General features: G+C 37.7%; 1 protein-coding gene across 3 annotated transcripts; it reads left to right on the forward strand.

Annotated features, from left to right (window-relative positions):
- Positions 1-217: 217 nt before the first annotated feature.
- On the forward strand, positions 218-24,652 carry esrp2 (epithelial splicing regulatory protein 2). Of its 3 annotated transcripts, none has more exons than XM_056265363.1 (16): positions 218-361; positions 524-676; positions 1,195-1,323; positions 11,280-11,393; positions 11,699-11,813; positions 12,112-12,207; positions 12,339-12,393; positions 12,626-12,736; positions 13,024-13,156; positions 16,417-16,459; positions 16,910-17,211; positions 17,902-18,135; positions 18,237-18,435; positions 18,973-19,171; positions 20,355-20,538; positions 20,779-21,687. In XM_056265363.1, exons 2-16 carry the CDS (start codon positions 545-547, stop codon positions 20,791-20,793), a joined length of 2,061 nt encoding a protein of 686 aa, XP_056121338.1. In that variant the 5' UTR covers positions 218-361; positions 524-544; the 3' UTR covers positions 20,794-21,687. The 3 variants fall into 3 exon arrangements, with proteins under 3 accessions (XP_056121338.1, XP_056121336.1, XP_056121337.1); XM_056265361.1 differs by lacking the exon at positions 20,779-21,687 and adding an exon at positions 23,959-24,652 and having other exon boundaries at positions 219-361; XM_056265362.1 differs by lacking the exon at positions 20,779-21,687 and adding an exon at positions 22,317-23,022 and having other exon boundaries at positions 219-361.
- Positions 24,653-26,532: the final 1,880 nt, after the last annotated feature.

Raw genomic sequence — 26,532 nt, forward strand, 5'->3', positions numbered from 1 at the left:
TAAAGTAGGCTAGCTAAGCAGCACAGCTATAGGTGTGTGTAGCAGCAAAGCACAGGACAAAGTGAATTCTGATCTTATCTCACACTAGCGCATATAAACCAATCCGAACGGGTTACATAGGTTCCGTGGCAATACGCCCCGCCCTCACCTTTACAAACCAACCAATCAACGTGCTCCCCCAGGAGATTGACTCCAAACAGGGAGGCCGAACCAAAACCAGGTAACCAAGAAAAAACGAGACAGCGAGAAAAGCCTTCAGGGCTTGTTATGGGGTAGCGTGAGACGAACCAGGACTTTTTCCTGCCTTCTTTACCAGTCAAACCAGTAACTCTGGATAGAGAGCACACAAGTACAGCAACAGGTAGAGTCTCGTGCCGCACTCTCTCTCGTGTCCTTCTCTTGGAGTAATCTTCTGTCCTTCCTCGTGTACTTCAATTGAATTTCCATTTCTTTTGTTTGCTTCTCTTGGAGAAAGGTGAACCCTCGTGTTACTGTTTTATTTGATCTTTGCTCTTAATTGTAGTTTTTACCCTTGTGGTCCCTGATGGCTTCGCACAGTGATACTCTGGTGGTGTTCTTTGGGGCAACAGCTGGTGCAAATGGGGGTAAACTGGGGTCGGATGAAAGGGAATTAATTCTCTTGGTGTGGCAAATTGTGGATCTACATGAGAATAAGGTACGGACCTTTTGACCCTGATGTAAGGTCTCTAACTTTAAACTACCCACAATGTGCTAGTATTAGAAACTACCTTGACAGCTGACATTCACCAACCAGGTGCGCTTTCAGAGACTTAAATGCGCTACATTGTGATTTACATTATATTCAACAGCTGTTTAATTTGACGATCTATTTGACAACTTGATTAGAGCATTATAATGCCGTCTTTTCGAGCCGCCCTCAATTGACGAAAGCGTGCTTTTTTTGGTGCATGTCATCGCCTGTAGGTCAGTAACCCTGCCGTGTCTGCTTTGCATTTACACAAACACACTGCCGAGAATGAGATATCAACATTTTCGCTATAGTGACTCGGTGTCAAAGCCACTGAGCTGCCTACTTAGACCAGCATTGGTGCGTGGAGAACATTGAACATTGTTTCTGTGTTCTCGACGGCCAGGTGTGTAAGGGCGCGCCAATGACAAAACCCGCTAGAGTTGCATTGCGAGGCCGGTTGAAAGAGATGATGTTGTTAACAGGTGGGCAAGCTTCAGCGGACTCTAGTACAGCCGGACAGTGTGGATCTGTCGGAGCAGTGCAAGGAGGAGACCGGGCTCACGGCGGAGGAGCTGTGCAAGGCCGAGCCGCTGGAGAGCGTCCTGCAGCAGGTGAGAGAGAGAGAGAGAGAGAGGCGCCTTCATGCAGTCGATTGGTCTGTGTCTTTATACAGTGTTTGTGTATCTTCTGGTCCGAGGCTAAAAGTCACAAAACACAGTGGCTCATATGTCAGCAGCATAAGGTAAGAAGTCTAGTTGGTATTGCTGCACACTTGGATTGATTTTGAAATGGCTTGCTCTGTGGTTTGGGTGTGGGAAGGAAGGCATAGACGCTCTGCTCTAGGCGAGCGTGCAGGTCTAGTCTTGTTGACTGGTGTGTTCAGCAGACATCTGGAAGACGGAATGTTTACTTGCGAGTGCACCCACCTGAGACCCATATATGTCATTGAGTTGAGAGTGAGCAAGAGTGATATGAATACAGGGGGATGATGAACTGAATAATAGATAGGGAATACAATGAAAAAGATTCAGTGAGATATTTCTGTCTTTCTTTTCTTCTGCTCTCCATGTTAAGCTCATTTATTGATATGGATAGTTAAGGGTTGCTCCCGAGTTTTGCACGTATGTTTTGACAAAAGGTGGATGTCGCCAAACGTGTTTCTCAACTGTGACGCAGAGAGAATTTGTTTGTACTCTGTAAACCTGTTCCCACCCCCCACCTTCTCATTACTATCCCACAGAAAAGTATTTAGAGCTCAGAGTCTAAGCTCAGTTGTGGGACTAGGCGTTTGTTGGAATTTACATATTTCTTTTATTTTTTTAAAGTACAAATGTGGGACCTTAATGCTATAATTTTCTCACATTTGTATTGCATACCTTTGTTACATTCAGGTGGTGGCATTTGCATGTTATCTTGATTTAGTTGTAGCCTATCCCCAAGGGGCTCTGTAAATATTAACTAGTGAAATCAATTTCTCTGTGCCAGAGAGAGAAAGACAGACACTATCAAACCATTGGTTCAGTTCAGTTTCTCCTGTTGTGTTTGTCCTTTCAAATTTAAAGCAATGCAAATAAATAAACCCACTTCTATCAGGGGCCTCATGAAGCTGGTTTAGCTGGATAGCCAGGTATGTTTCAGTTTAGTTTGCGCCAACCCTTGGTTTTAGGCACATTGAAAGTGGCTCGGCTTTTAGCAGTGTTCAACACCATAGTAACTTGTGCTCCGGTCCACGGCTAAGGTTATGGTCTGGGTAAGAGATCTCAAAACCAAAATCGGACCAATCAGCTGTGAGCAAAGTGACACATCTCTGACGCAATCACTTTTTTCTTTCTCCATATTAAAGGCCACTACATAGTAAAACATTTTTAAATAACACTTTCTGGCTTTTAGTGATGAATCATGATTATGTATTATAATTATTTTATATGATTTATATATTATTTATATAATTATTATACCCCTAATTCATTACACGTGAACTATTAGTTCAACAATTATTATTAAACATTTATAAGATTTGGGATTGGTAGATAAAGCTTTAAAATGGACTACATGTTATCTATCCAAACGTATACAGATAATATAGTATAAATAAGATTTGGAATTGGTAGATAAAGCTTTAAAAAGGATCCATCCATCATCTATCATGCATTTATGTAGTTCATATTATTCAATCTGTTAATCTTCGTCAGAAGAGAGAAAAGAATCTTGCTGATTCCCTCACGAGAAGTGAATCACAGTTTCTCTGTTTCAAGGCATGTGATTGGCTGTTCGCTACTGATGTTTTATTTTACAATAACAATCTAATTTGTATTATTATTAAAATATTATTATTAATTTAATTATTTTATAGATAAAAACTAATTATAAATAATAGGTTAAATACAATATATGAAATATATAAGTGAAATAAAGAGTGCTTGAAGTTTTTCAGGTATACAGTAGCATTCAAGGAAGAAATTGAATAATCAAATGTAAAAAAACTCTATTCATTGAGTATTCTCTATTCATTTTTCATTCTGTTATAAATGTATTAAATATACACTGATTGGTATTAAATATACACTGATTGTTATTAAAACTACAAATTAGAGCACAGCATTAAGTTCTTTTAGTTAACTATTTTTAACATCAAGTATGTGCATTTTTAATTCATAACTGTTTCTTTATCGCTCAAACGTGTCAATAACTTTAAGCAGGTTTCTGCTGCACAAATATATTTACATACTGCAATTTACACCATATAGGAAAATCTCTATCACTATACACTTTATATTGTTACCACAATATATTTAATATCATACCCAGCCCTAAAATGAACAACAGTGAGGAGTTTGGGTAAAGGGCTGACAGAGAGTCTCACTGTGGCACGGCAGTCCAATGAGGACCTTGGCCTGTTGTCTTCAGTGAAAGATTCTTTCAAGAAAGATCCCATATTTATGGAATTGTAACACAACTTAACATCCGTTTTCTCACGGTTGTGACTCCCTGGTTGATAAAATAGGTTCTCCCAGTGTGTCTGGGTTAGGAAACCGGTATTTAGAAGGCTTTTAATGTGGCTCATTCTATCTTACTAACAGACTTGAGTCAAAGTCAAACCTGCATTTCTGAGCTTTAGTGGCTGATCCGTGCTGTGCATTTATAGCTGCTGGCACTCTCTGGATGACTCGCTTTGGCTTTGCACCTGCTTTCAGACGCTAACGCTGTGGGAATGGTTTGGTGTCAACACATCTGTGTGGGTGTAAGGGAGAAAAGACTTTAAGCAGAATAAAATTGTTACTATGAGCTCAAGAGTGTGTTTGTGGGAGAAAATGATCTTGGGTGTGTTAGAGAAAGTGTGTGTGTTCTCTGAGCTTGCTGAGAAAGCACATCAGGCTGGCAGGAGCATGTCAGTACCTGTGTGATGAGCAGAGAGCTTTATTACTCTACAGACTGTCAATGCTCATGGAGGATTCTAAGAAATGCCTCTATGAAAGGATGAGTGACACATTCATCCATTCTTTCATTCAGCCTTAGAGCGGAAAGCACAGACTTCCCATCAGTGAAATGGTCATTTATAGACCTGAATTAGATGGGTTTTGAGTCTCATTTACAGCATTGTATAAAGTAACAAGTACAGAATGGATTAAGTGTAAACCGGTTGTATGTGATTGTTGTTTAAACATCCTGGTAGTTTCCCCGGTACATCCTGTTACCTTATCTTACAACACTCCCACTTTACTTTATCCTGCACACTCCGGGTGAGTTCCACTCAAAAGTAAGCATCACTATTTATGTCCTACAAACTTTGAAGGGCAGCATACCTAAAGTGAGTACAGGGCATTACTGTGTCTCATGATCTCATCATTTGTTACAGCCTTCACAAAAAAAAAAGGTCACTTACATTTTATTTTGATTCCTAATATTACCTTAATTGCATGTCAGAACATTTCATGTTTATAGCTATTAAGATTGTTTGATGCAAACCTTTGCATCTAATATTGCTTCTCTAAATCTTCATTTCAGATTTATTTAATCAGATTTTCAAATTATTTTATTAAATTGCGTGCTCAGTGTTTGATAAACATGAAATCTTATCACCGCTCAAAAGTTTGGGGTCAGTTATTCTGAAAAAAAAATATTCTAAATGATAAATTATCATTTTTCACAAAAAATGTTTAGGCAGCAGAAAACAGTTATTTTAAACTGTTATAACATTTCCGAAAATTACTGCTTTTACTTTTTTGATCAAATAAATGCAGTCTTGGTGAGCAGAAGAGACTTCTTTCAAAAGCATAAAAAAAATAAAAAAATCAGAAATATTTTCTGCTGATCCACAGATTTCAAAATCATGATGGTAAATGACCATCTAAGTGCACTTTACTAATAGTCTTAAGGAACAACCTTTCATAAAGGGATTTTGTTGCTCACTTGCTTTTTGATTGACCTTAAATAGGGCCATTTGACGTCTTTGTACATGCGTACACACACACACACACACACACACACACACACACACACACACACACACACACACACACACACACACACACACACTGAGAAAACATGGCTCAACAGGACAACCTGATTGTCATGCTAAAGATTAAATTTCTTTCTCACTCTCACTGACATCATGGTAGAGGAGAATGTGAAACTGAAACTCAGATCAAGTTTAACTACCTTTTTTTTTTTTTAGCACATTTTTTAATCACACAAACACTTTTTTTTCTCAGTACTGGAGAGGCTAGTTTGTTCATTCTGTCTTTTTGCTTAATATAAAAATTAATCAAATGAATCCTCATTGTTCTGATTTCAGTTTTGTATTTCCTATAAAGGCCAGTGAAATGATACCCTTTATATCTTGCTTCATATCTGGAGTTTGATCTGCTCACTCTAATCATCTGTAGGCACAGGGTGTGTCTGTTTTAGCTGAATGTGTGTTTAGTAGAAATTAGGCTTGCACTTAATTATTGCAGTTGCTAATTTGTGCAAGGTGAGGTTGTGCAGTAAAAACAGTCATGAACACAATACACATACAAAATAATGCGCACTGTGTCCCACTAAAGCTTTCCTTGAGATGTAAAGCTCTTGACTTTTTGAATTGTCGGGTATTTACAAAAGTCTTGTTAGTTAATCTCTTAATGACTAACTGAAGCCACGTATTAGGATGAGGTATGAAGATGGACAGGTTATGTAGAAAAACAGCACGTCATAATCCAAGAGCATGACGCGAATGTACAGTACACTGTAAACCCGAATAAGTTGGCACAACTCAAAAAATTTAAGGCAATCAGAGTTTAAAGTAAAGAAATTCAAAGTTTAAGTAAGCAGAACTGACATATTTTTATTTTGTATTTGTACATTTGAATTGTTCTTAACTTGAAATGTTTGAGTACACTAATTCATACATTTAACTTAAAATTTCATGTAATCTCAATGTGAACACTTTTATTAGTATAAACTTAGCTAGCTTTAACAAGCTAGTTTGCTAACATACTATTTTGTTAACATCTTAACAATAGTATGCTATACAGTAACACTTGCAGCAATATAAAGGTTTTATTTGCTCTCAAATCAAGCTCATGCACCACTTGTCACCATGATGGTAACTATCCTAAACCAACATTAACAGAAATTCTTCTAAATTAGCATAACGAAACATTAATCATTACTAAATCACCCGATTAACATTAATCTTGCACAAAAACACATTGTTTGTATTACACTTAGTTTTTGGATTTACTCTCCCTTTTGAGTGCCATCGGCAAAGCATGTTGGGAAATATACATCCCAGCCGTTTCAGTTAAACTTAAGTTCGTCTAAATTAAAAGAAATAATTTCATACAACTTAAAACAATGAAACAGTTCAGTTTACTTAAAATATATCCATTCTGTGAACTTGAAAGAAAAAGAAAGTGCTAAATACTCATAAAAGTTAATTTGACTGAACTAATTAGTTTAATTTATGTTTTTCCTACTCAAACTAAGTATTTTGAGCGTTAGGGTTTACAGTGACTGAATGAGCTGCAGTTCTGCCTTCAGATGTTTTCAATTGGTTGAGAGCTTTAAACTGCTCTAGAAGTTTCTGAAATTCCCAGCTTGTAGATTTGTAAGGTTAAACGATCTTTTACATTTTTGTCAACGTGTCTTGGCTGCTTTTGCTTTTTTGCTCTGGGTAAAGGCAACGTTGGCTTGTGTTATCAGTGCTGGCCTAAATGATATGAAAATTAGGCCACAAAGGTTCTATCTGTTCTCTTATTGCATGCTAGAGTCTGACAAACACTGTAATGGTTCATCCCTTCTCTGTTGTAATTCATTGCGGATTGGCTTATATCTTTGAAATGTTCAATGATTCCTTTCCCCAACTGTTGTTCTGAGCAGTGGTGAGGCCAGACATTTTAAAGTGAGTGGACCTTGGTAAAATAGGATGGACCTATATGCCTACTCTTAAATTACATCATTATACACAATAAATGGGATAAAAATAATTTGACAGTTAGGATTAGTTAAATCAAGTGAGGGATAATTTACATCCAGCCGGTTGTTATCTCAGAATAAACCCACGACAGGTTGATCAGGTCTTGCGTCAGCCTGATGGGGTTTATTCTGAGATAACAACCGGCTGGATGTAAATTATTCTGCTTATTACACGGCTATTTGCCACAGAAGTAAATAATTAAACTCGAAATATTTTATTAGCTCTTTAAACGGAAAGCTTCCGCGGAAAGGGCAGTTCAAATTAGACGGACATTTAAGGGACACGGACGGTACAGCCATACCACTTATTACACAGCATTTCGCCACATAAATAATTATGGGGATAAGAGATATTGATTTGAGATGAAACGGTTTTAAAATCGTACCTGTTTGTTATCTTATAATCCAACAGTGTACAAAACAATCGTCACAAAATGGCAGGAGCTGCATTTGTATGAAACGAGAGAGCTAGTCCACAATACTGGAACACAATTAAATAACTGTACTCAATATATTGAATTGACTGAGTTTTAATGTATTATTAGCTCACCAAACGCAAAACTTCCACAAAGAAAAACCGTTCCTAGCAAGCGTATAGTGCTGCTGACTTCAGTAACCCGGATGAGCCTGTGTTATCTGTTTTCAGCGGTTGTTATCGGGGGAATAACATACCGCTTGATGGTGTGATTGACCAATAAGAATCAAGTATTCCAAAGAGCCGTGTAATATTGTGTTTTATTGAAAACAACTAAATCCATTTATAAAAACCACTGAACAGAAGAATAAAAATAAAAGAAGGTGCCACTGAGGCTGGGCAAGGATTAGCCTTCCCTTGGTCACGGAACGGAGACATTTTCTTACTCAAACCACTGCCTGCTGCTGCTTCTGATTGCTTTTAGATTCATAAATGCTGGTCTAGGAAAAGTTTTCTTTGTAATAATAGCATATTGGTGATTTGAAAAACATCCAGTGTGTATCTGTGTTTGGACCAGCTGTCGATCTGAGTGGGCCGGTGTCATCCTGAACCTTATGTAGCATCGCCACTGGAGTCTTGTTCGATCAAAAAGCCCCTTTGTGTGTGTGGTATAACTTAAATATTATATCATGAGAGTGATTTTAATATCACGGAGAAATTGTGTATCATAATGTATTTTATATATTCATCTAATTTATAAAATCTTTTTTATAACCTTTTGGATTTTACTCTTTTTGTGACAATCCAATGAATAAAATGCTTAGACAAATGTTGACACATAATAATGCATTTGTTTATACAGCATATTTTGAAGCATTTTTAACTTATGAAGGCAAACCAAAAGATGAGTCTAGGCAAAAATGGATTTACATTAGTTAACACTCGAGTTAAAAATAGAACATACAAAACAATAAAACTAATATTATAAAACGGTTAGTTCCAATCCTTGATTCTGATTGGTCAATAGCTGTGCTTTATTCACGATAAAACACGGCTATGACCGCTTCACCCAACGGTTCTATGTATCACTACACAACACCCCTAGCAACCACTCTTAGCAACTTAAACAGATGTTTCATCTCATTGATATTGTTCATTTAAAGCTAGAGCAGAGCATTGTGAGAGATCGAGTAAGCGAGTGTACTTGCATTTACAGTAGACGTAGCATTTTCCTTCAGGTCAGTCCTATATTCATAATAAAAAAATGCGTTTGAATGTCCGCTGCATATTTTGTCCTTTTAACAGTCATGGGGTTTTCCGTGCATAACGTTAGTCATCTGTCAGTTGCGTCTGTCTTCTCCGTGATCACAAGTTCGAGTCCTTTCAAAAGCCTTCTCTACAGACTCACTCACTCACTCACTCATAAAGACAGTCTTTGCCGCCATCTATTGGCGAAATAATATATGTAACTTCTGTTGCTGTTCACGTTCCGGGACTATTTTTTCCAGCGGAAGGCAGGCTTTTAGTGATTTTACTTCATGAAAGTTGCATAGATACATATTTTTCGGCTTTAATATTTTTATTGTGTGGCAACCGTTTTATAAAAGCAATAAGGTACTCGAGGCAAGTGCTGTATCGTGAATAAGTAACGGCTGAAGGGGTTGCAGGTTGCACGTTGCACGTTCCAACTCTTATTCAGGGTCTTTGTAAAATTGTGTATTTTAATAAGGCAAGTTGCTTGGCAACCACAAACAACTAAACTTTGCTTCATTCAGAGCCTAAGAACAGCCCTTTATAACACATTCTTCTTTGTTTTGACTTGTGAGACTCCTTCTGCTTTGAATTGTCTCTTTTCTATGTTACTTCGTTGCTATAACGTGATTAACATGAAGTACTCAAATCAATTGTCATGTCATAGTTGGTGGTTTGCCTGCACTGCTCTTGACTGATGCAGAGATGGATACTTTTACTAAACATCTATAATGGTTCATTAAAGACTCAATGTTTTTGTTAAACACAGGTGAATGTGGGAGCCCCTATAGCTGGGAATGAGCAGGTGCTGTGTTTTAAGAGTAGGACAAACGCTCAGCGTTTGTTTTGTCATCTAACGCTCTCTGTCATGCGAAATACTTCATCCGAAATGACTGCCATGGCTCACTTCCTGTATTTTCACCAAACCAGTCTGACCAGCTGCTTAATAACAAGCACACGCATGCGCATGTACACGAAGCAGCATGTGCACATATTACAACATACTGTGGGTGTCCTCTGTGCTGCCCTTGACATTGCAGTAGGAAGTTCAGGAGTTTCAGTTTAAAAACAAGCAGTTTATTTAACAAGCTACTAATAATAAATGCTAAACTAATAATACATATTTCAGTGTCTCCTGTGATTGCCTGTATCTGTGGTTTGTGTTTTGCTTTACAGTTTTGCAGGGAATTACTTTTTTTGCTGTTAATTTAAGAATATACACACTACTGTTCAAATGTTTGGGGTTGGTAAGATTTTATGGGTGTATGAAAGTGCATAAGTGCATTTTACTAAACAGCCTTAAAAGGTCACCCAAAAATGAAAATGCTGTCATTTAATTACTCACCTTCATGTTACTCACCAAACCCGTAAGACTTTCGTTCATCTTTGGAACGTGAATTAAGTTATTGTTAATAAAATATGAGCCAGTTCTGTACTCTCCATAGACGTCTACACAACTACCACTTTGAGGCTTCAAAATGTTCGTAAAGAGATCGTAAAACTAATCCATATGAATTGAGTGGTTTAGTTCAAAATTTACTGAAGAGACCCGATCACTTTGTGACGAACAGACTAAATTTAGGCTTTTATTCACATGTAAACATTGATCAGTGAACATAAACAGCAGCTCAACCCAACCTGTTTGACGTGCGAAAACAAACCTCATTGGTTCTTGCTGAAGCTCAAATGCGCTGCGTAACACGATAATGAATCTCATTGGTTCTCGCCCGTCAAAAGAGCATGCTTGAGCTTCAGTTTATCATATAACCGATGTGTGAGTTGATGAATGTTTATATGTGAATAAAAGCCAAAATTAAATCTGGTCAGCGTATAAAGCGATCATGTCTGTTCAGAAAATTTGGACAAAACCGCTCAATTCATATGGATCCGTTTTGCAATCTCTCTATTAACCTTTTTCAAGCGTCAAAATGTCAGTTGTGTAGCTGTCAATGGAGAATTAAAATTTTTGGGTGAACTAACCCTTTCGTAAGGGATTTTGTTGCTCACTTAGATTTTGAATGGTCTTACAGATAGCTTCCCTTTCCTTTTAAGGGAGCAAAAATGTCATTTGGATTTCGGACCCTTTGTACCCCGTATGCTGTCCAAGGCAGCATTTATTTGAACAAAAATACTGTAAAAACAATATTATTGTGAAATATTATTTGATTTTTTTTAAAGGAATTTATTTTTTAAAAGCTGAATTGTCAGCATAATTTCTCCAGTCTTCAATGCCAAATGATCCCTCAGAAATCGTTCTAATAATACTGATTTGCTGTATAAAGACACTTTTTATTCATTAAAAACGACAAAACTTACTATATAAGTAAGTATAAAGGGAAGTGAATCTAATGCCTACAGTTTAATGCTGTGGTGTTTTAGATTAGAAATAATCATATTTTTTTCTCCATTCCTTCTCTCTTTAACTGCTTTTATTTCCGTCTCCAGTTTCACCAGTCGGTGTCAGCTGAACTAAAGTCTCTGGGCAGAAGCTCCTACACACTTTGTGTGGACGGACCACTTCTTATCCGACAGGTGCTGCACCCCGAGGCCTCCAAAAAGGTAATCCGTAAACACGCCTTCATCCTTGAGTGTATGTTTTAACTGAAACAAAAAAGTGTGTGTTTTTCTAACATTTCTAAATTAGCTGTCAGTTTGTGGTATAATCTGTTTAGCAGCAACATGTTATAATCTTCACAGGAATGTTATGCTCATCCAGAGGACATTAAAGCACTCTCAATCCATTCTGCCTTATACCTTTTTCTCTTTCCTTACTGTTCTCTCTCTTCTGCCCTTCCCTCAGGCTCCTCCTAAACATATTTTCCTACCTGCATCCCCCTAATTTGCCTTTGTGTGTTTTGTTGTAGAATCTGGTCCTGCCAGAGTGCTTCTACACGTTTGTGGACTTGAAGAAAGAGTTTCACAAATGCTGCCCCAACGCAGGCACCATCAAAGATCTCACTATGTCCTCCATGCTGGACTGTATCCTGCATATGCGTTTGGTTTTACTCTGCTTTGTGTGTGTGTGTGTGTGTGCGTATGTATGTTTTTTTTTTTTTTTTTTTTTACCAATGCCAATACTATTTTAGATAAAAAAAAAAAAAAACTTAAGTCATTTGGGAACCAAAATGAAGCATTTACTCACTTTTTATTATATATATATATATATATATATTTGTATGTACTAGTTCTTTTCAAAAACATGTTCAGCTGTTTTAGTAGGAATATGTGCATTCATGTGTGTGCATATGTCATGTATGTGCCTTGACGCTGCTGTCAGACGTGTGTATTCCAGCGGTGGTGGAGCAGGAGGCCGGACTGAGAGAAGTGGAGAACATGGTTCTGGTAATGCTGCACCTCCTGGCTGAGCCTTACAGTGAGTCATGCAGCGTTGTGGCTTGATCTGTACCGTTTATATATTGAGAAAACCTGTTACGTATTTCACTTTTGATGTGCACAACTGACCATGTTGCTTGTGATCTCATAATTCACCTTTTTCCCTTGTAGATCACAAATTCTCCACTTTTGAAACTGTAAACTACAAGTTCGAATCTGGAGCGTGGTATGTACTCTCACATTTGCTGTGGTCTGATTTTTGTTGTTGTAAACAGTGTATTTTGTTTGTGTGAGCAGTTTCCCCTTTAGTGCTACTGACCAAAAAGTAATTTGTTGAGTTGTTGATTTTGACCGTAGGTTTCAAAATACATCTGTGGAGTTTTCTCATTATAAGACCCATAAGAATGCTTCTGAGCATGAGGTTTATCTGTATGTCTGCATATGTGCACTGTTTCCAGTAGTAAGACAGAAGCTGTGGACAGCGAGACGGTCATCAGAGCTCGTGGGTTGCCATGGCAGTCGTCTGATCAGGACATCGCTCGCTTCTTCAAGGGCCTCAACATTGCCAAGTAAGATTACATCTCAGCGTAACACTGAAACACACACTCACAGTGACACTGAGCATGCACTCAGAAAAGACCCTTTAGGACACATTAACAGTGTAATGCAAAACTCTGTAAGACCTCAAAGGCAACTCCAGCCAAATGTCACATCAGGACTTTCACTAGTGGAAAAGTAGGTTTATTTGTAATGTCAAAGCTGATGTATCATAATGAGCAAATTGTTCAAGGTTACAAACTAGTTTTTAAATGTTGCATCTCTGTCTTTCTTTGATTTGTGTATGTGTGTGTATCAGAGGCGGCGTTGCGCTGTGTTTAAATGCTCAGGGGCGGAGGAACGGGGAAGCTCTGGTGCGCTTCATAAACTCTGAGCACAGAGACATGGCACTGGATCGACATAAACACCACATGGGTAACAGATACATTGAAGTGAGTTCACCTCCTTACAGCATCTTAACCATGAGCTTGTTTTGTTTTACTCACATCAGCTGTTCTAATAATATGCTTAGTCCCAATACTCACTTTAGTCTGAGATAGTCCTAATTCTTCTATATAAAATGTACACTAGGCATGTGAGAAACCTAAATTTTCTCATAACCGACTAGTCTTTGAGTTGAGGATGAATTTAGAGACACCGCTTTTTGGAGTTTACCATGACAGTCTAACAGCATGCTAAAGCACAGCACACCAAAGAAGCTGCATATCTAAATTCATTCCTTTTAAACCTTTGTTTCTAAAATAAGAAAAAAACAGTCAACCTCATTGTCAAATCGACCATCTTGATAACATTTTCTTGATTCACATTTTCGATTCACATTTATTTGTATAGCGTTTTTCACTATTCATAGTTTCTACATTACAATTTAATGTTATCAGAAATATACAGTTCTAAGATAATACAAATCATGCCGTTAGCGAATATCATGTATTCATTTAGACAGAGAAAATGAGCTCATTAAAGCAATTTTTACAAGTTGTGATCGTAATGATTACAATACATCGAAAATTGTGTGTCATCTGAAGAGCTCGTAGGGGTTTGCTATCATCTCTTCACAAGGTGTTTTGTCATCTGAAGTCTTCGTAAGAGGCTAGACTCTAACTGAAGCTGGTGTAATCTCTAGTTACGGTCATTCCGAGGTTTAAACCGAAAGCAAATGGAAAATAATTAGTGTAGCTGCTGTTCATAACGTTTCAAACAATACATGGTCATATCAGAATGAGCTTTATTGCCAAGTATGTTTACACATACGAGGAATTTGTCTTGGTGACTGAAGCTTCCACAGCACAGACAGTGATGAGACGCAGATAATAAAAATACACAATATACAAAATAGACAATTGACAATATGTGTGTGTTATATACAAATTTAAGGCAATGTAAATCGGAGATATATGCTTCTGATCTGACATATGCCCTCTGGAAGGCAAGGTTATGAGATTCATTATGTGAATGCTAGGCTAAAGAGATGCATCTTTAATCTAGCCCCAAACATTATCAGGAAGGCTATTCCAGAGTTTAGGAGCTAAATGTGAAAACGCTCTCCCTCCTTTAGTGGACTTAGAAATCCTAGGTACTACCAAACATTTTTTGTAGTGTTTTGTAATCTTAAAGAGTGTGATGGATTGTAAGGCGATAGAAGATGGGTGAAATAAACAGGAGCTAAACTGTTTAGGTTTACCTTATAGTTCAGTAGCAATACTTTGTAACCTATATGGAACTTAATAGGTAATCAGTGTAGAGATGATAAGATTGGTGTTATATGATCATATTTTTTTTTTTGACCTGGTAAGAACTCAAGCTACAATTTAGTACAAAATGCTGCTGCTAGTTTGAGAATGCAGAACAACCACCTAAGCATTACAGTAATCCAGTCCAGAGGTCATGAATGCATGAACTAACCTTTCTGCATAAGAAACCATTAACATGTTCCATAGCTAAGTGATTTTTCTGAGGTGGATAAAGGCTGTTTTTGTAACATATGTAATATGATTTTTGAAAGACATGTTGCTAATAACACCCATGTCTTTAACTGGGGCAGCGTTGACAAGAAGTTTCTGTGTGCGCAGAGCGATCTCTGCTCTTTGTGTGCGAGTAAAGTGTATGCGCTTCAATGAAAGCAGTGCATTAATATAGAAAAGGGATTAAACTGACTTGGAACTACCTATGCATTAAACGATTTTTAATGTACACCTTCCAGTCAATCAAAATCGAGTATTCAGACAGACCATGGTATAAATTAGGGCTGGGCGATATGGAGCAAAAAATATATCTCGATATATTTTGCTATATCTCGATATTCGATATATATCTCGATATCTTTACAGGAAAATGGATGTGAATACAACTCAAAATATAGGCCTACAATCAATAGAAAATTAATTTTCCATAACAGAATGTAACCAAATGAGAAAAATTAAGCACAGGGCCTGAATTTCGTCATCATTATTAATCACGTGATTCATATACAGAAACTGAATAAAGTAATCAAATGGAAAATAACACAGTAGTATTTTAGTCCTGAATAAATTAAATGCATAGGTTATTAATCCTGATTCCTTTAATTTAAAGCTATCTTTTGTTGTATTGACAACAAAATTAATGACAGACATATATGGCTGCCGTCACTTTAAGAGCTAGTGCACGGATCCTGTGTTCATTATATGTTTAGAGTATACTCACGACGACCGAAATTGACAATTTTGCGTGTTAAAGCAATATAATCCGCGAAAAATAACTTTTGTTACTGGCCAGCTGTTCTTAAGGCGGATTTTCTATGAATGTGCGCATAGAAAATAATCTCTCAGAGAGCGCGCGAGCACTGATTAGTTTAAAATCGCTTGAATGTTTAAACTGGTAAGACTTAAAAAGACGTGCAAATGGTAAACTTCAGTCACGATGCACTGCTGGCCCGATTGTGCGAGTGAATATCCATCATGTCCCGACTCCTAAACGCGAGTGTATGTTATGGCCGCAGCGCTTGATGCTTGCCTTGCACAACACATTATGAGAGAAGAGAAAGAAGACGCGGCACCGCTGAACACTCACGCTGTTTGTGAAATTGCGTCTGGCAGATAGTTGTTAAAAGAATGATTTGATTTTATAATCTGTGTGGATTACGATTGCGGGAATTTCCCGCATTATAAATGGGAGACCTGCGGGAATGATTAGAATTATGCGCAATACCCGCGCCGAAATTCGAGCCCTGCAATAGTTTAAAACAAGACGTTTGTAGTAGCCTTCTGATTACTGGAGTCCATTAATCGAACTTCCATGCCTCTTATATAGTAATTATATATTGTAGTATGTAGGCTACCAATTTACTAATGCAATTAATGCTCACACTCGGTTTCTCTCGTGCTCTGTCGCTCGCGCGCAGACACACTCGGAGTTCTGTAGCCTCCGGGCTGGTTGCGGATGAGACAATTTTTGAATGAGACAACACGCGAGGTGAGGGGGAACAAAAGCAAGGAGGCGGGGGCGAGCACAGCACAGAGAAGGCAAACAAGCAAAGTGGCGAAATCAGGATTAAAAATAAACAATATATCGATATATACGATATGTAAAAATCCATATCGTGTTTAAAAAATATCTCGATATATTTTAAATATCGAGATATCGCCCACCCCTAGTATAAATGGCTATATACAATAGGCATCATGGTTGACATTCTGCATTTATTTTGTTACAGGTGTATAAAGCGACTGGGGAGGAATTTCTGAAGATTGCAGGAGGTGAGACATTTACATGAAGTCTTCAATTGTAATAGGAGTAGACTCTTAGCATTTGTGGAGTAAATCTCTGTCCGTTATTCCCAGGTGTGTGTGTTTGTGTGTGTTCACCCCCCCGTGGGAATGAAAGGCTCTTTCTGAGTCTTTTTCCTTTGCTGACTCATGTTAGGCAGGTAGATGGGGAAACTCTACTCGCCCTCTCTCGTGCCCCCTGATCTGGCCAGGCCACAGAGAAAGGGAGCTGTACCCTCAGGGAGTAAGATGGGTCAGCAGCCTCTCAAAAGCCTCACACTTCCCTCACACACAGCAGGTGTAAAAGTACAGCTGCCTGCCGAGATATCATTACAGTGCGTGTGGATGTGTCTGCTGAAAGCTTTGAGAGCAGCTGAGAGTGTCTATGACATTCCGTAACTACTCACCATTTTAAATGTAAAATTCCCCCTCTTTTGACAGGCACGTCCAATGAGGTAGCTCAGTTCCTTTCTAAGGAAAACCAGGTGATAATCCGAATGCGCGGGCTTCCATTCACTGCTACTCCTCAGGATGTTCTGGGCTTCCTGGGCCCAGAGAGCCCGGTCACGGATGGGATGGAGGGGCTTCTGTTTGTGAAGTACCCAGATGGACGTCCCACAGGCGATGCATTTGTTCTCTTTGCTTGTGAGGAATATGCCCAGAATTCCCTGAAGAAGCACAAACAGATCCTGGGCAAGAGATACATCGAGCTGTTCCGCAGCACTGCAGCTGAGGTCCAGCAGGTACAGATGTGTTTCATTTAACCCTTAGTGACCCAAGCATTGCTATTCATGATGCATTACGTTTTCACCTTTTAGGAAGTCATTATCTTAAAATGCAAAAAATATATATTTTTTTACTAATGTATGTATTTTAATACCATTTAATACAAAATAATTTATCAATGAGAAAATGACGAAACGGATCAGAAAACAGCTAAAAACAAGTAATAATTGTGTCCCCTTCATTTTGACTTTCAGGCTCTATTGTGTAAGAACAATAGAAATGTTTTGACCCCCTAATGCCCACTGTGCATTTTTGCTACTCTTAGAAAAATGGTCTCAAAGTTATGTACTTTTAAAATTTCAAGGCATGTAAACCTTTTCCCGTCAGTAGACGCACAGAAATTTAATTCATAAATTAGATGTAAAATACTTGATAGAGCTTGATAGAGGATTTAAGCTGTGGCAGTTAATATGTATTTCCCCCCTAACAAGTAGCTGACACACTGACATGTATTACAGCAGTTATGTTTTTACCCACATTTAGTGAAAATTTGTATTATCGCTTTATACATTTGCTGCAATTCTGCTACGCTGAGGATTAATCAAAAAAAAAAAAAAAACCCAACAAATTGACTTGTGTACATTTCTAGGAAACCAACATCTAGTTCTTTATGGCCATTTCCTTGACCTCTTGTATCTTTAAACTAGGTGTTGAATCGCTACATGTCCACTCCACTGATCTCTACACTTCCTCCTCCTCCTCCGATGGTATCTATGCCTGTGTTAGCCACGCCACCCTTCATCACCACCGGCAACACACGAGACTGCATCCGACTGAGAGGTCTGCCATACACCGCCGCCATCGAGGACATCCTAGAGTTTATGGGGGAACATACCATTGATATCAAACCACATGGAGTGCACATGGTCCTTAACCAGCAGGTGACTTAATTAGGAACCTAATGAAACACAAATCATCAGGCCTTATTAGAATGACACTTTGACCTTTTTTGTTGTTGTCTTTTCTCTGTCCATCTTTCTAGGGTCGACCCTCTGGTGATGCCTTCATTCAGATGAAGTCATCTGACCGTGCATTTATGGTGTCTCAGAAGTGTCACAAGAAGATGATGAAGGATCGTTATGTGGAGGTGTTCCAGTGCTCCACTGAGGAGATGAGCTTTGTGCTGATGGGGGGAACACTTAACCGCAGCGGCCTGTCGCCACCTCCTTGCAAACTACCTTGTAAGAGACTGTCCTAAAGGAAGCGTTCATTTTATGGAGATTTTTTTATTTTATTTCAAATGCTTGTAGACGGAACTGCTCTGTTCACTTGGGTTAGTATTTAGCCTGAGCCAGCAGCTGTAATCGGTTCCTGTTTTAAAGACGCTGATCTGTGTGCAGTGTACCAGTCTGTTTGAGATTAGATTTCAGCTTATCTACAAGAAAGCAGTGTGATCACCTCTTTCATGGATCTAAAGGTGCAACATTTTGGCATTTAGAAAGAGCAAGCCTGTAGCGGCACTAAAGGAAGGGCTGTTTACTGAGTGATTCGATCTGGTTGTTTGACCTTGGCTTGAGAATGGGCCGTATGTGCTCACGCCACATCAGAGGACACTGTAGTTTTTCCTGTGCCATGTGAGCTAAGTATACATGACATTCACATACTTGTGCAAGGTCAGCTGTGTGTGTGTATGAGAGAGATTTACACATTGCCTGGTTTGGTGAAAACAAATGTATTTATTTATTTTAATAGAAAGCACTTTATCTTGTCCCGCTCAGGTCTATCTCCACCAACATACACTGCATTTCATGCGACTCCAACTATGATTCCCACTGAGGCAGCGTTGTATCAGTCCCCCCTGCTGGCCACTCCAAGAACTCCACAGGCCCCAACACACAGCCCTGCACATGCTTTAGCCTACTATTCTCCACAGCTATACATGAACATGAACATGAGCTACACCACCTACTACCCAAGGTACAAGACAAAAATCTGTGCAAAGATTTTACCATTTTTCATTCCACCTGGTTATAGGGTTTGACTTTTATTTATTAAACCGTGTCATGTATCACATCACCTTTTTTAGAAAAAAATGTGTATGTGTGTGTATTAGTAGTAATATTAATCACTAACTATACTTTCAGCAAGTAAAATACACTACTATTGTAGGATAGGTGTCAACATTTTTCAATATATTTCGAATAAATTCTGTTCTTTTGAACTTTCTATTCATCAAAAAACTCTGAAAAATAAATGTATCACAGTTTTTGCAAAACCATGAAGCAGCACAACTTTTTTCACATTGATAACAGTAAGAAATGTTTCTTAACAACTTGTCTACACAGGATGTGGGCTTAACTTAAAACAATGGGCCTCATTTATCAATCTAACATGGATCCAAGAACAGAAATCATCTTACGACAGGGTTCACATGTGATTTATGAAACATTCGTGTGGCACCAATCCCATCGTACGATGGATTGTATTTTGATAAATGTGGGGGCTGAAAACAATCATCATTTAAATATCACGCCCCTAAAAATTCACGGTTTAGAAGCCTTACCCTTAGGATTTACGACATGGAGAAACGTAACCTGGCCAAGAAGAGGAAGTAATCTCCCGATTTAATTCCAAAAACACCTGTTAAGCTTGTAATTGCAAACTGACACAAATTACAAATGCTTTGTTGCGTCCAGTGTAGACATGGTGTTAACAGCAAATCAGCATATTAGAGTGACTTCTGAAGAATCATGTGACACTGAAGAGCGGAGTAATTTTAACAAATATATTAAAATAGATTTTTTTTTAATTTTTTTTTTTTATATATTTTATATTTGGCAACATTACTGTTTTATGGCATTTTTTTGATCAAATAAATGCAGCCTTTGAGAGGATAAGTGACCCCAAACTTTTGAATGGTAGTGTAGTTTATTCGTCTAGTTGTGCCTTTTAACAGTTGCCAAGCAACTTATCAACTTAACCCATTAACATAAAATGTGTGGTCACGTATACATCAATCAGCTGTTTTACATCAGCTTCAAATGTAGCTCTTCCAATCAGAATTTAAATTCTAAACTGTCCATTTTATAATGTAATTTGTTTGATCACTTTATAAATCTATTTTCCATGATTTAAAACCTTTTTTCTCACTGTTGAATAGTCCACCGGTCTCTCCCTCCACGATGAGTTATTTTGCGGCCCCGCCGGGTTCAGTAGCGGCAGCTGTGGCGGCCCAGTCTGCCCCTGCCCTCCTCCCCCCTCAGCCCGGAGCACTGGTGCGAATGCAGGGCCTGCCGTACAACGCCGGGGTCAAAGACATCCTCAGCTTCTTTCAGGGATATCAGGTGACTCTTCATTCCACTACTCACTCACTCACTCATTCATTTAGGTTCTCAAGTTCAAAAACAAGTAAAAAAACCCAAAACTAGGGTTTCCCAAGCAGTGCCTGAGACTCTCACCTGAGACTTTATGAGGACCCTACTTCTGTTGGATAAGCAGCAGACATCTTAAGAACTTTCTATTGTAGTGTTGTATAGCATAGTGTTTTATGATGAATGATTGTGTACATTTTGTCCTCTCATTAGCTGACAGCCGATTAGGCGGAGACTTCAGAGGACGGTATGACACCTGCACTCAGAGAAGGAGGGAAGGGGGTTATTATAGACAAGAGGGATGGTTAGGTGGAAAAGAGTGCTGCTTTGTTTTGGGCACGGGTCTGTGTGCTCTCTCTCTCTCTCTCTCTCTGTATATTAATCTCTAGCCATGGAGATTTTCCAGATGTGTGGTGGGGATGGTAGTACAATGTCTTCGGCATGCAGAGTACCTGCGCTCTCCTCTAAGGCGTGCGTTTACCTGAGCGGTGTGTGTGTTACACTGTTCACAAAGCGTAGCACAGTGGCGCGTGTGTGAAATGCTGAGTTCAGGTTTGACTCCTGGCTGAACCAATGAAATGGATCCGAGCCCAGTCCACCCTCCAAGTGTGCTTTTAACCTCTGATACAAAATGCACACTATGGGACTCTGTGTGCGGGAAGTGTTTCTTTTTTTGGCAGGTGGTCTGCAGGCCCCCCCTCTTTCTTTCTATATAGTGCATTCATTCTTAAACATCTTATAGGCAACCCTGTACGATGCATACTGTTCTTCTCTTTTTTTTTTTTTTTTCTGCAGTGAATTTTGGGTGGTGTGTTGAATGTCTGGGCATACACTGGTGTCACTACTTCGGTTCTGAATGATAAAAGGCACTACGCTTCAGACCTGTTTGAACCTTTTAAATGAACTGTAATACTTGAAGAATTAGTCTTTAACGAATACTTCAGTACTTTTAGTTTACATTTTAGTTTTTACATTTTCAAACATACTTAGGGGTGTGAATATGTGCTCTGACAATGATTTGTTTCTTAATAAATTAAATCAGGAATTTGAAATTGAATTACACTTATACCAAGATTACGGTAGTCTGTCTGAATACTACTGAAGTTCCCACATTCTTGATACATTAATACAATTTAAAATAATATATTTTTTAAATATTTAATTGTGTATATAACCATTAATGTAAGACATTTATTTTACAAACGATTTCCATGTCAGATTGAGACGCACACACACACTCAAAATAAAGGCTGCATTTATTAGACCAAAAATACAGTACAAACAGTAATATTGTGAAATGTTATTACAATTTTGAAAATCTAATTTTCTATTTGAATATATTTTAAAATGTAATTTATCCCTTTGGTGGCAAAGCTGATAAATGTTTCAGCATCATTACTCTAGTCTTCAGTCTCACATGATCCTTCAGAAAATCCAAGCTGATTTGATGCTCAAGAAACATTTCTTATTATCAATGTTAAAAACGCTTCTGCCGCTTAATATTATCTTTCAGGATACTTTGAATAGAAAGGTCAAAAGAATTTATTTCAAAATGGAAATTTTATTTTTTGATAAAATATGATGATCAATTCAACACTGTAATTTAAGTATTTTCACTGCCATGTCAATGCACATCTTTTGACACTCTTAGTAGAATGCATACTACTCTAGCGTCACCTGTAGCTGAAGTGCTGATTGTTGTGAGTGTAACGTGAGGCCTGTGGCACTGACTGTGGCTCGTTGTGCTGTAGTACGCTCCTGAAGACTACAGCAGCTTGGTTGGAGTGAGTGAGCAGGGCCGGAGCCTGATTCAGCCTAAAGAGTGGCTTTGTCTGTAGGGGCAGCCCCCCCCAGGTAAGCTCCCATCATATGCCCCGTGACCCGAACCCCTCGCTTCTGCATGGACTAATACTCCTCCTCCTCTCAGGGGTGACCTCCAATCGGTACTGCAGTGCAGTAAGGCTCTTCTGTTTTTTTGAATATGTGTAAATTAATCTTCACTCTCTGCTTCATACATAATTTACTCCTAGTATGCTTAAATGATCTGTGTGCTGCTGTTTTAAGAAGCTTGTTGTAATAATGCGCTTTCTCTCCGACGTGACTTATTGGTTTGGGGTTTGATTGTCATCATTGTTCTTAACTTGCTGCAAGTCTCTCTGCAGCCTTTATAAGGGTTTCCTAATGAATGGCTAAGTATATACTTTCACATCTTTTCTGCTGATTTGATTGACTGTAAGATGACAAATTCTGTGTGTAGAGGTTTTATGCAAAAATGCTTAAATGGTGTTTAATCCAAACTCAAATCCTGTTTCTCTCTATAGAACTCCAATGTGTGCCGTATGTGCACGTGGAGGGATCTTGCCCTTCTATACATTTATAAATAAATGCCACCACTGGAACATGTGTACAATAGTGGCCAAAAGTGATCTTTATTTGAAATCTCCCTTTATTCAAATATTATTAACTGTTCATTTGTAAGTTAAGTTGTACTTGGAATCAATTTTGTGATAACTCAATGATAACTGCAATATTATGTCCGCACAATTTGGCATAAGTCATACAAAGAAATTATGAACGCATGCAAAAACAAAAGAGAACCAACAGAATATTAATAGATTGTTGTAGTCAATGTGTGCTTTTTCCTGTGAGCTTTTTGCATATAGTAAAATAAAAACTACAGCTACTGGTTTTGTTTTTTTGGGCAAATAATTGTTTAACCCAGTGTACCGTAAAAAATTCCTCATTTTGACTTGTAAAGAGTCATTCAAATAAATATCCCCTCCGGACATCACTTTTGAACACTACTGCATATATGTGTGTGTGTGTGTATTCGGAAATAGTTTGGAAACATTATATGTTTAATGTTTTTAAAAGAAGTCTTTTTTGCTCATCAAACCTGCATTTATTTGATAAAAAATACAGTACAAACAGTAATATTGTAAAATAATATTACTATTTAACATAATGGTTTTCTATTTGAATAAACTTTAAAATATCATTTATTTCTGTGATGCAAAGGTGAATTTTCATCATCCAATCTACAGTGCCTCATGATCCTTCAGAAATCATTCTAATATTCTGCTAATATATATATATATATATATATATATATATATATATATATATATTAATAACCCTAATACTTTTTTCAGGATTCTTTGATGAATAAAAAGTAAAAAACGAACATTTATTTGAAATTTAAATATTTTTTCTTTATTTTCTATCAAATAAATGAAGGCTTGATGAGCATAAGAGACTTAAAAAAAAAAAGAAAAAAAAAAAGTAATGCTTCCAAACTTTTGACCGGTACTGTGTGTGTGTGTGTATATATATATGCATATGCATATATGCATGTATATATTTACTTGGTTTTTAAATGTTGTTTTGGTGTAGCTCCAGGCGGACTCGGTGCTCGTGCTGTATAACTGGAGTGGTCAGCGTAGTGGGGAGGCGCTGGTGACCTTCCCCAGTGAGAAAGCAGCGAGACATGCTGTAGCCGAATGCTCCAATCTTCCCTTCTCCGGCCATCCCATCCGCCTGGTTTGCTGCGAGTGACCACACACAGACCGCTACACCCAATAAGGGAGGACCGCACTTCACCTGTCTTACCTCTTTCTCCATCATTGCCTGTCTTTTGGCTTTTCAGACAGTTGTCCCGTTGTTCCTGACACAAAGTAGTAGTTTAGGAGGGGACCTGACGCAGAAGCACTGTATATATGTTTATATACACACACAAGCTAAACATCTCAGTAGCACTGCCTCACTGCTTGTGTATGTGTGTGAGGAAATTTGAGATCAATGGCATGTATGCTAAACTCTTCCTGTCTTTTGATGTCAACAGCTCTTCTATCCTAACTCAAGACCTTAAAGCAAACGTATAAGCCTTGCAAGCCATCAGTTTATGGAACTAGAGATCTTCCTGTTGGGCAGTCCAGTTAGGCACTAGAGAAACAAAATGCAATGCAATACTTATTGCCATTATGGATAAAGGAATGTTATGTAAAAAGTCAAATATGTTCTTTAAAATACTGTAAGACCATAAAAAGCATGATGGTTTTCCCAGTGTACCTCTGCACTATTGGACTGACACAGCCTTCAGACTTATTCCTTATGTAATAGAGATCAGACCAAGTATGTACTCCATAGACTTGCATGAACTGATTTTTAGTTTAATCCATTCGAAAAGTGAACATTTTATTTAAAGTTAAAGATGAGTTGTTTGTGTGATCTACATGCTTCACTGCTCATTCTTTAAAGGAATTGAATTAATAGAGGTGTGTATTCTGTTGCCCCCAGTCTGACCCCATGAGAGATTATGTGCAGATTGAACTATGCTGTGGTCTCACACCTTGTTTTGGAATTGTTGTCTACGTCAGTTTTTTTTTTTCTACTGATGGCAGGCTGCTTGAATCATGAATTTTTTTTTATATGTATTTCATGACTACATTACCCGGAGTGCAATACAGGCTGAACAAAATGTCACACCTCTCTAGAGAAAGAAGGGGCATTTTTCCTTAAAATGTATGAAATGTGTCTGTATGTGTAAATGTGATTCTTATATGCAACAAATAAATTGATATTGCTCTGACCATTAGCATGTCAAAGTAGTAACGTGAAATGTTTTGCACCAGCTTTGAGTGATTGTTTAGATCAGTAGTTTTTTTAACACCAAGGCTTTTTAACACCAAGGCTCCCCACAGTAAGGCCCATAACTTTTCCAGTTTTACTTAATAAGGGTTAAGTAAAATATTTTTATTTATTCATAATTCTATGGCATAATTAGAACTATTTATATTCAGTAAAAAAAATGCGTGTGAAGTTTAATCTGCTTGACATTTCCAGGTCTAGGAATCACACTTTTAAAATCTGGCGACCATATATCCTGTTCTTTACGGTAAAAATGTTGAAGAGTTGAATTGAATTAAGAAATGGATTGATTTTTGTCATTCTGGGTTTTTATTTTTTTCTCTTAAATATTAACCTTGAGGCCATGTGGTTGAGAAGTATGGAGGACCAACTCTACCATATTTAAAAATAAATACAGAAATAAATAAATGCTCAATAAATAAATAAGCATACAATTAATTGCCCCAAAAAATACAATAAACAAATAAATGTAGGTAGAAATTAAATTATACAGTGAGACATAAATGTATATATCTCTTTTAATTAGCTTCTTTATTTATTCACCTTTGTAATAATTACCTTATTTATTTATTGTCCGTTATAATCTTCAACTTTATTTATTAATTACTTATTTTTTTAAGTATTTATTTATGTGCATGTTATAATATTTTTGTCTGTTTTATTCTTCCTTTGTATTTTTTTACCCTATTTATTTCTTCAATGCTATTTATTTCTGCCTGTCGTTTTTACATTTCTGTATGCATTTCTGCCTCATTATGCAAATGAGGAGGGGCTGTGTCTTAAGGGGTCAACTTCTGCCCATAGAGAGCCTAAGTCCCGCCCCTCCGCTTCCGGCTCATGGGACCTTATTTGGGAAAAAATATGTATGGTCAATGGCGAGAGACAACTTATCTTTTTATTCCGTCTGAACTGTGCCCTGAATTACACATATGATGTTTGTCAATTTAAGTAGTATTCGACCGATGCAGTAAAATGCTAACCAACCAATGGGCAGAAGTTGACCCCTTAAGACACAGCCCCTCCTCATTTGCATAATGAGACAGAAATGCATACAGAAATGTAAAAACGACAGGCAGAAATAAATAGCATTAAAGAAATAAATAGGGTAAAAAAATACAAAGGAAGAATAAAACAGACAAAAATATTATAACATGCACATAAATAAATACTTAAAAAAATAAATAATTAATAAATAAAGTTGAAGATTATAACGGACAATAAATAAATAAGGTAATTATTACAAAGGTGAATAAATAAAGAAGCTAATTAAAAGAGATATATACATTTATGTCTCACTGTATAATTTAATTTCTACCTACA

This window comes from Rhinichthys klamathensis, unplaced genomic scaffold (genome assembly GCF_029890125.1).
Source record: "Rhinichthys klamathensis goyatoka isolate OS25496 unplaced genomic scaffold, OSU_Roscu_1.1 h1tg000232l_1, whole genome shotgun sequence".
In the NCBI taxonomy this organism is placed as follows: Eukaryota; Metazoa; Chordata; class Actinopteri; order Cypriniformes; family Leuciscidae; genus Rhinichthys; species Rhinichthys klamathensis.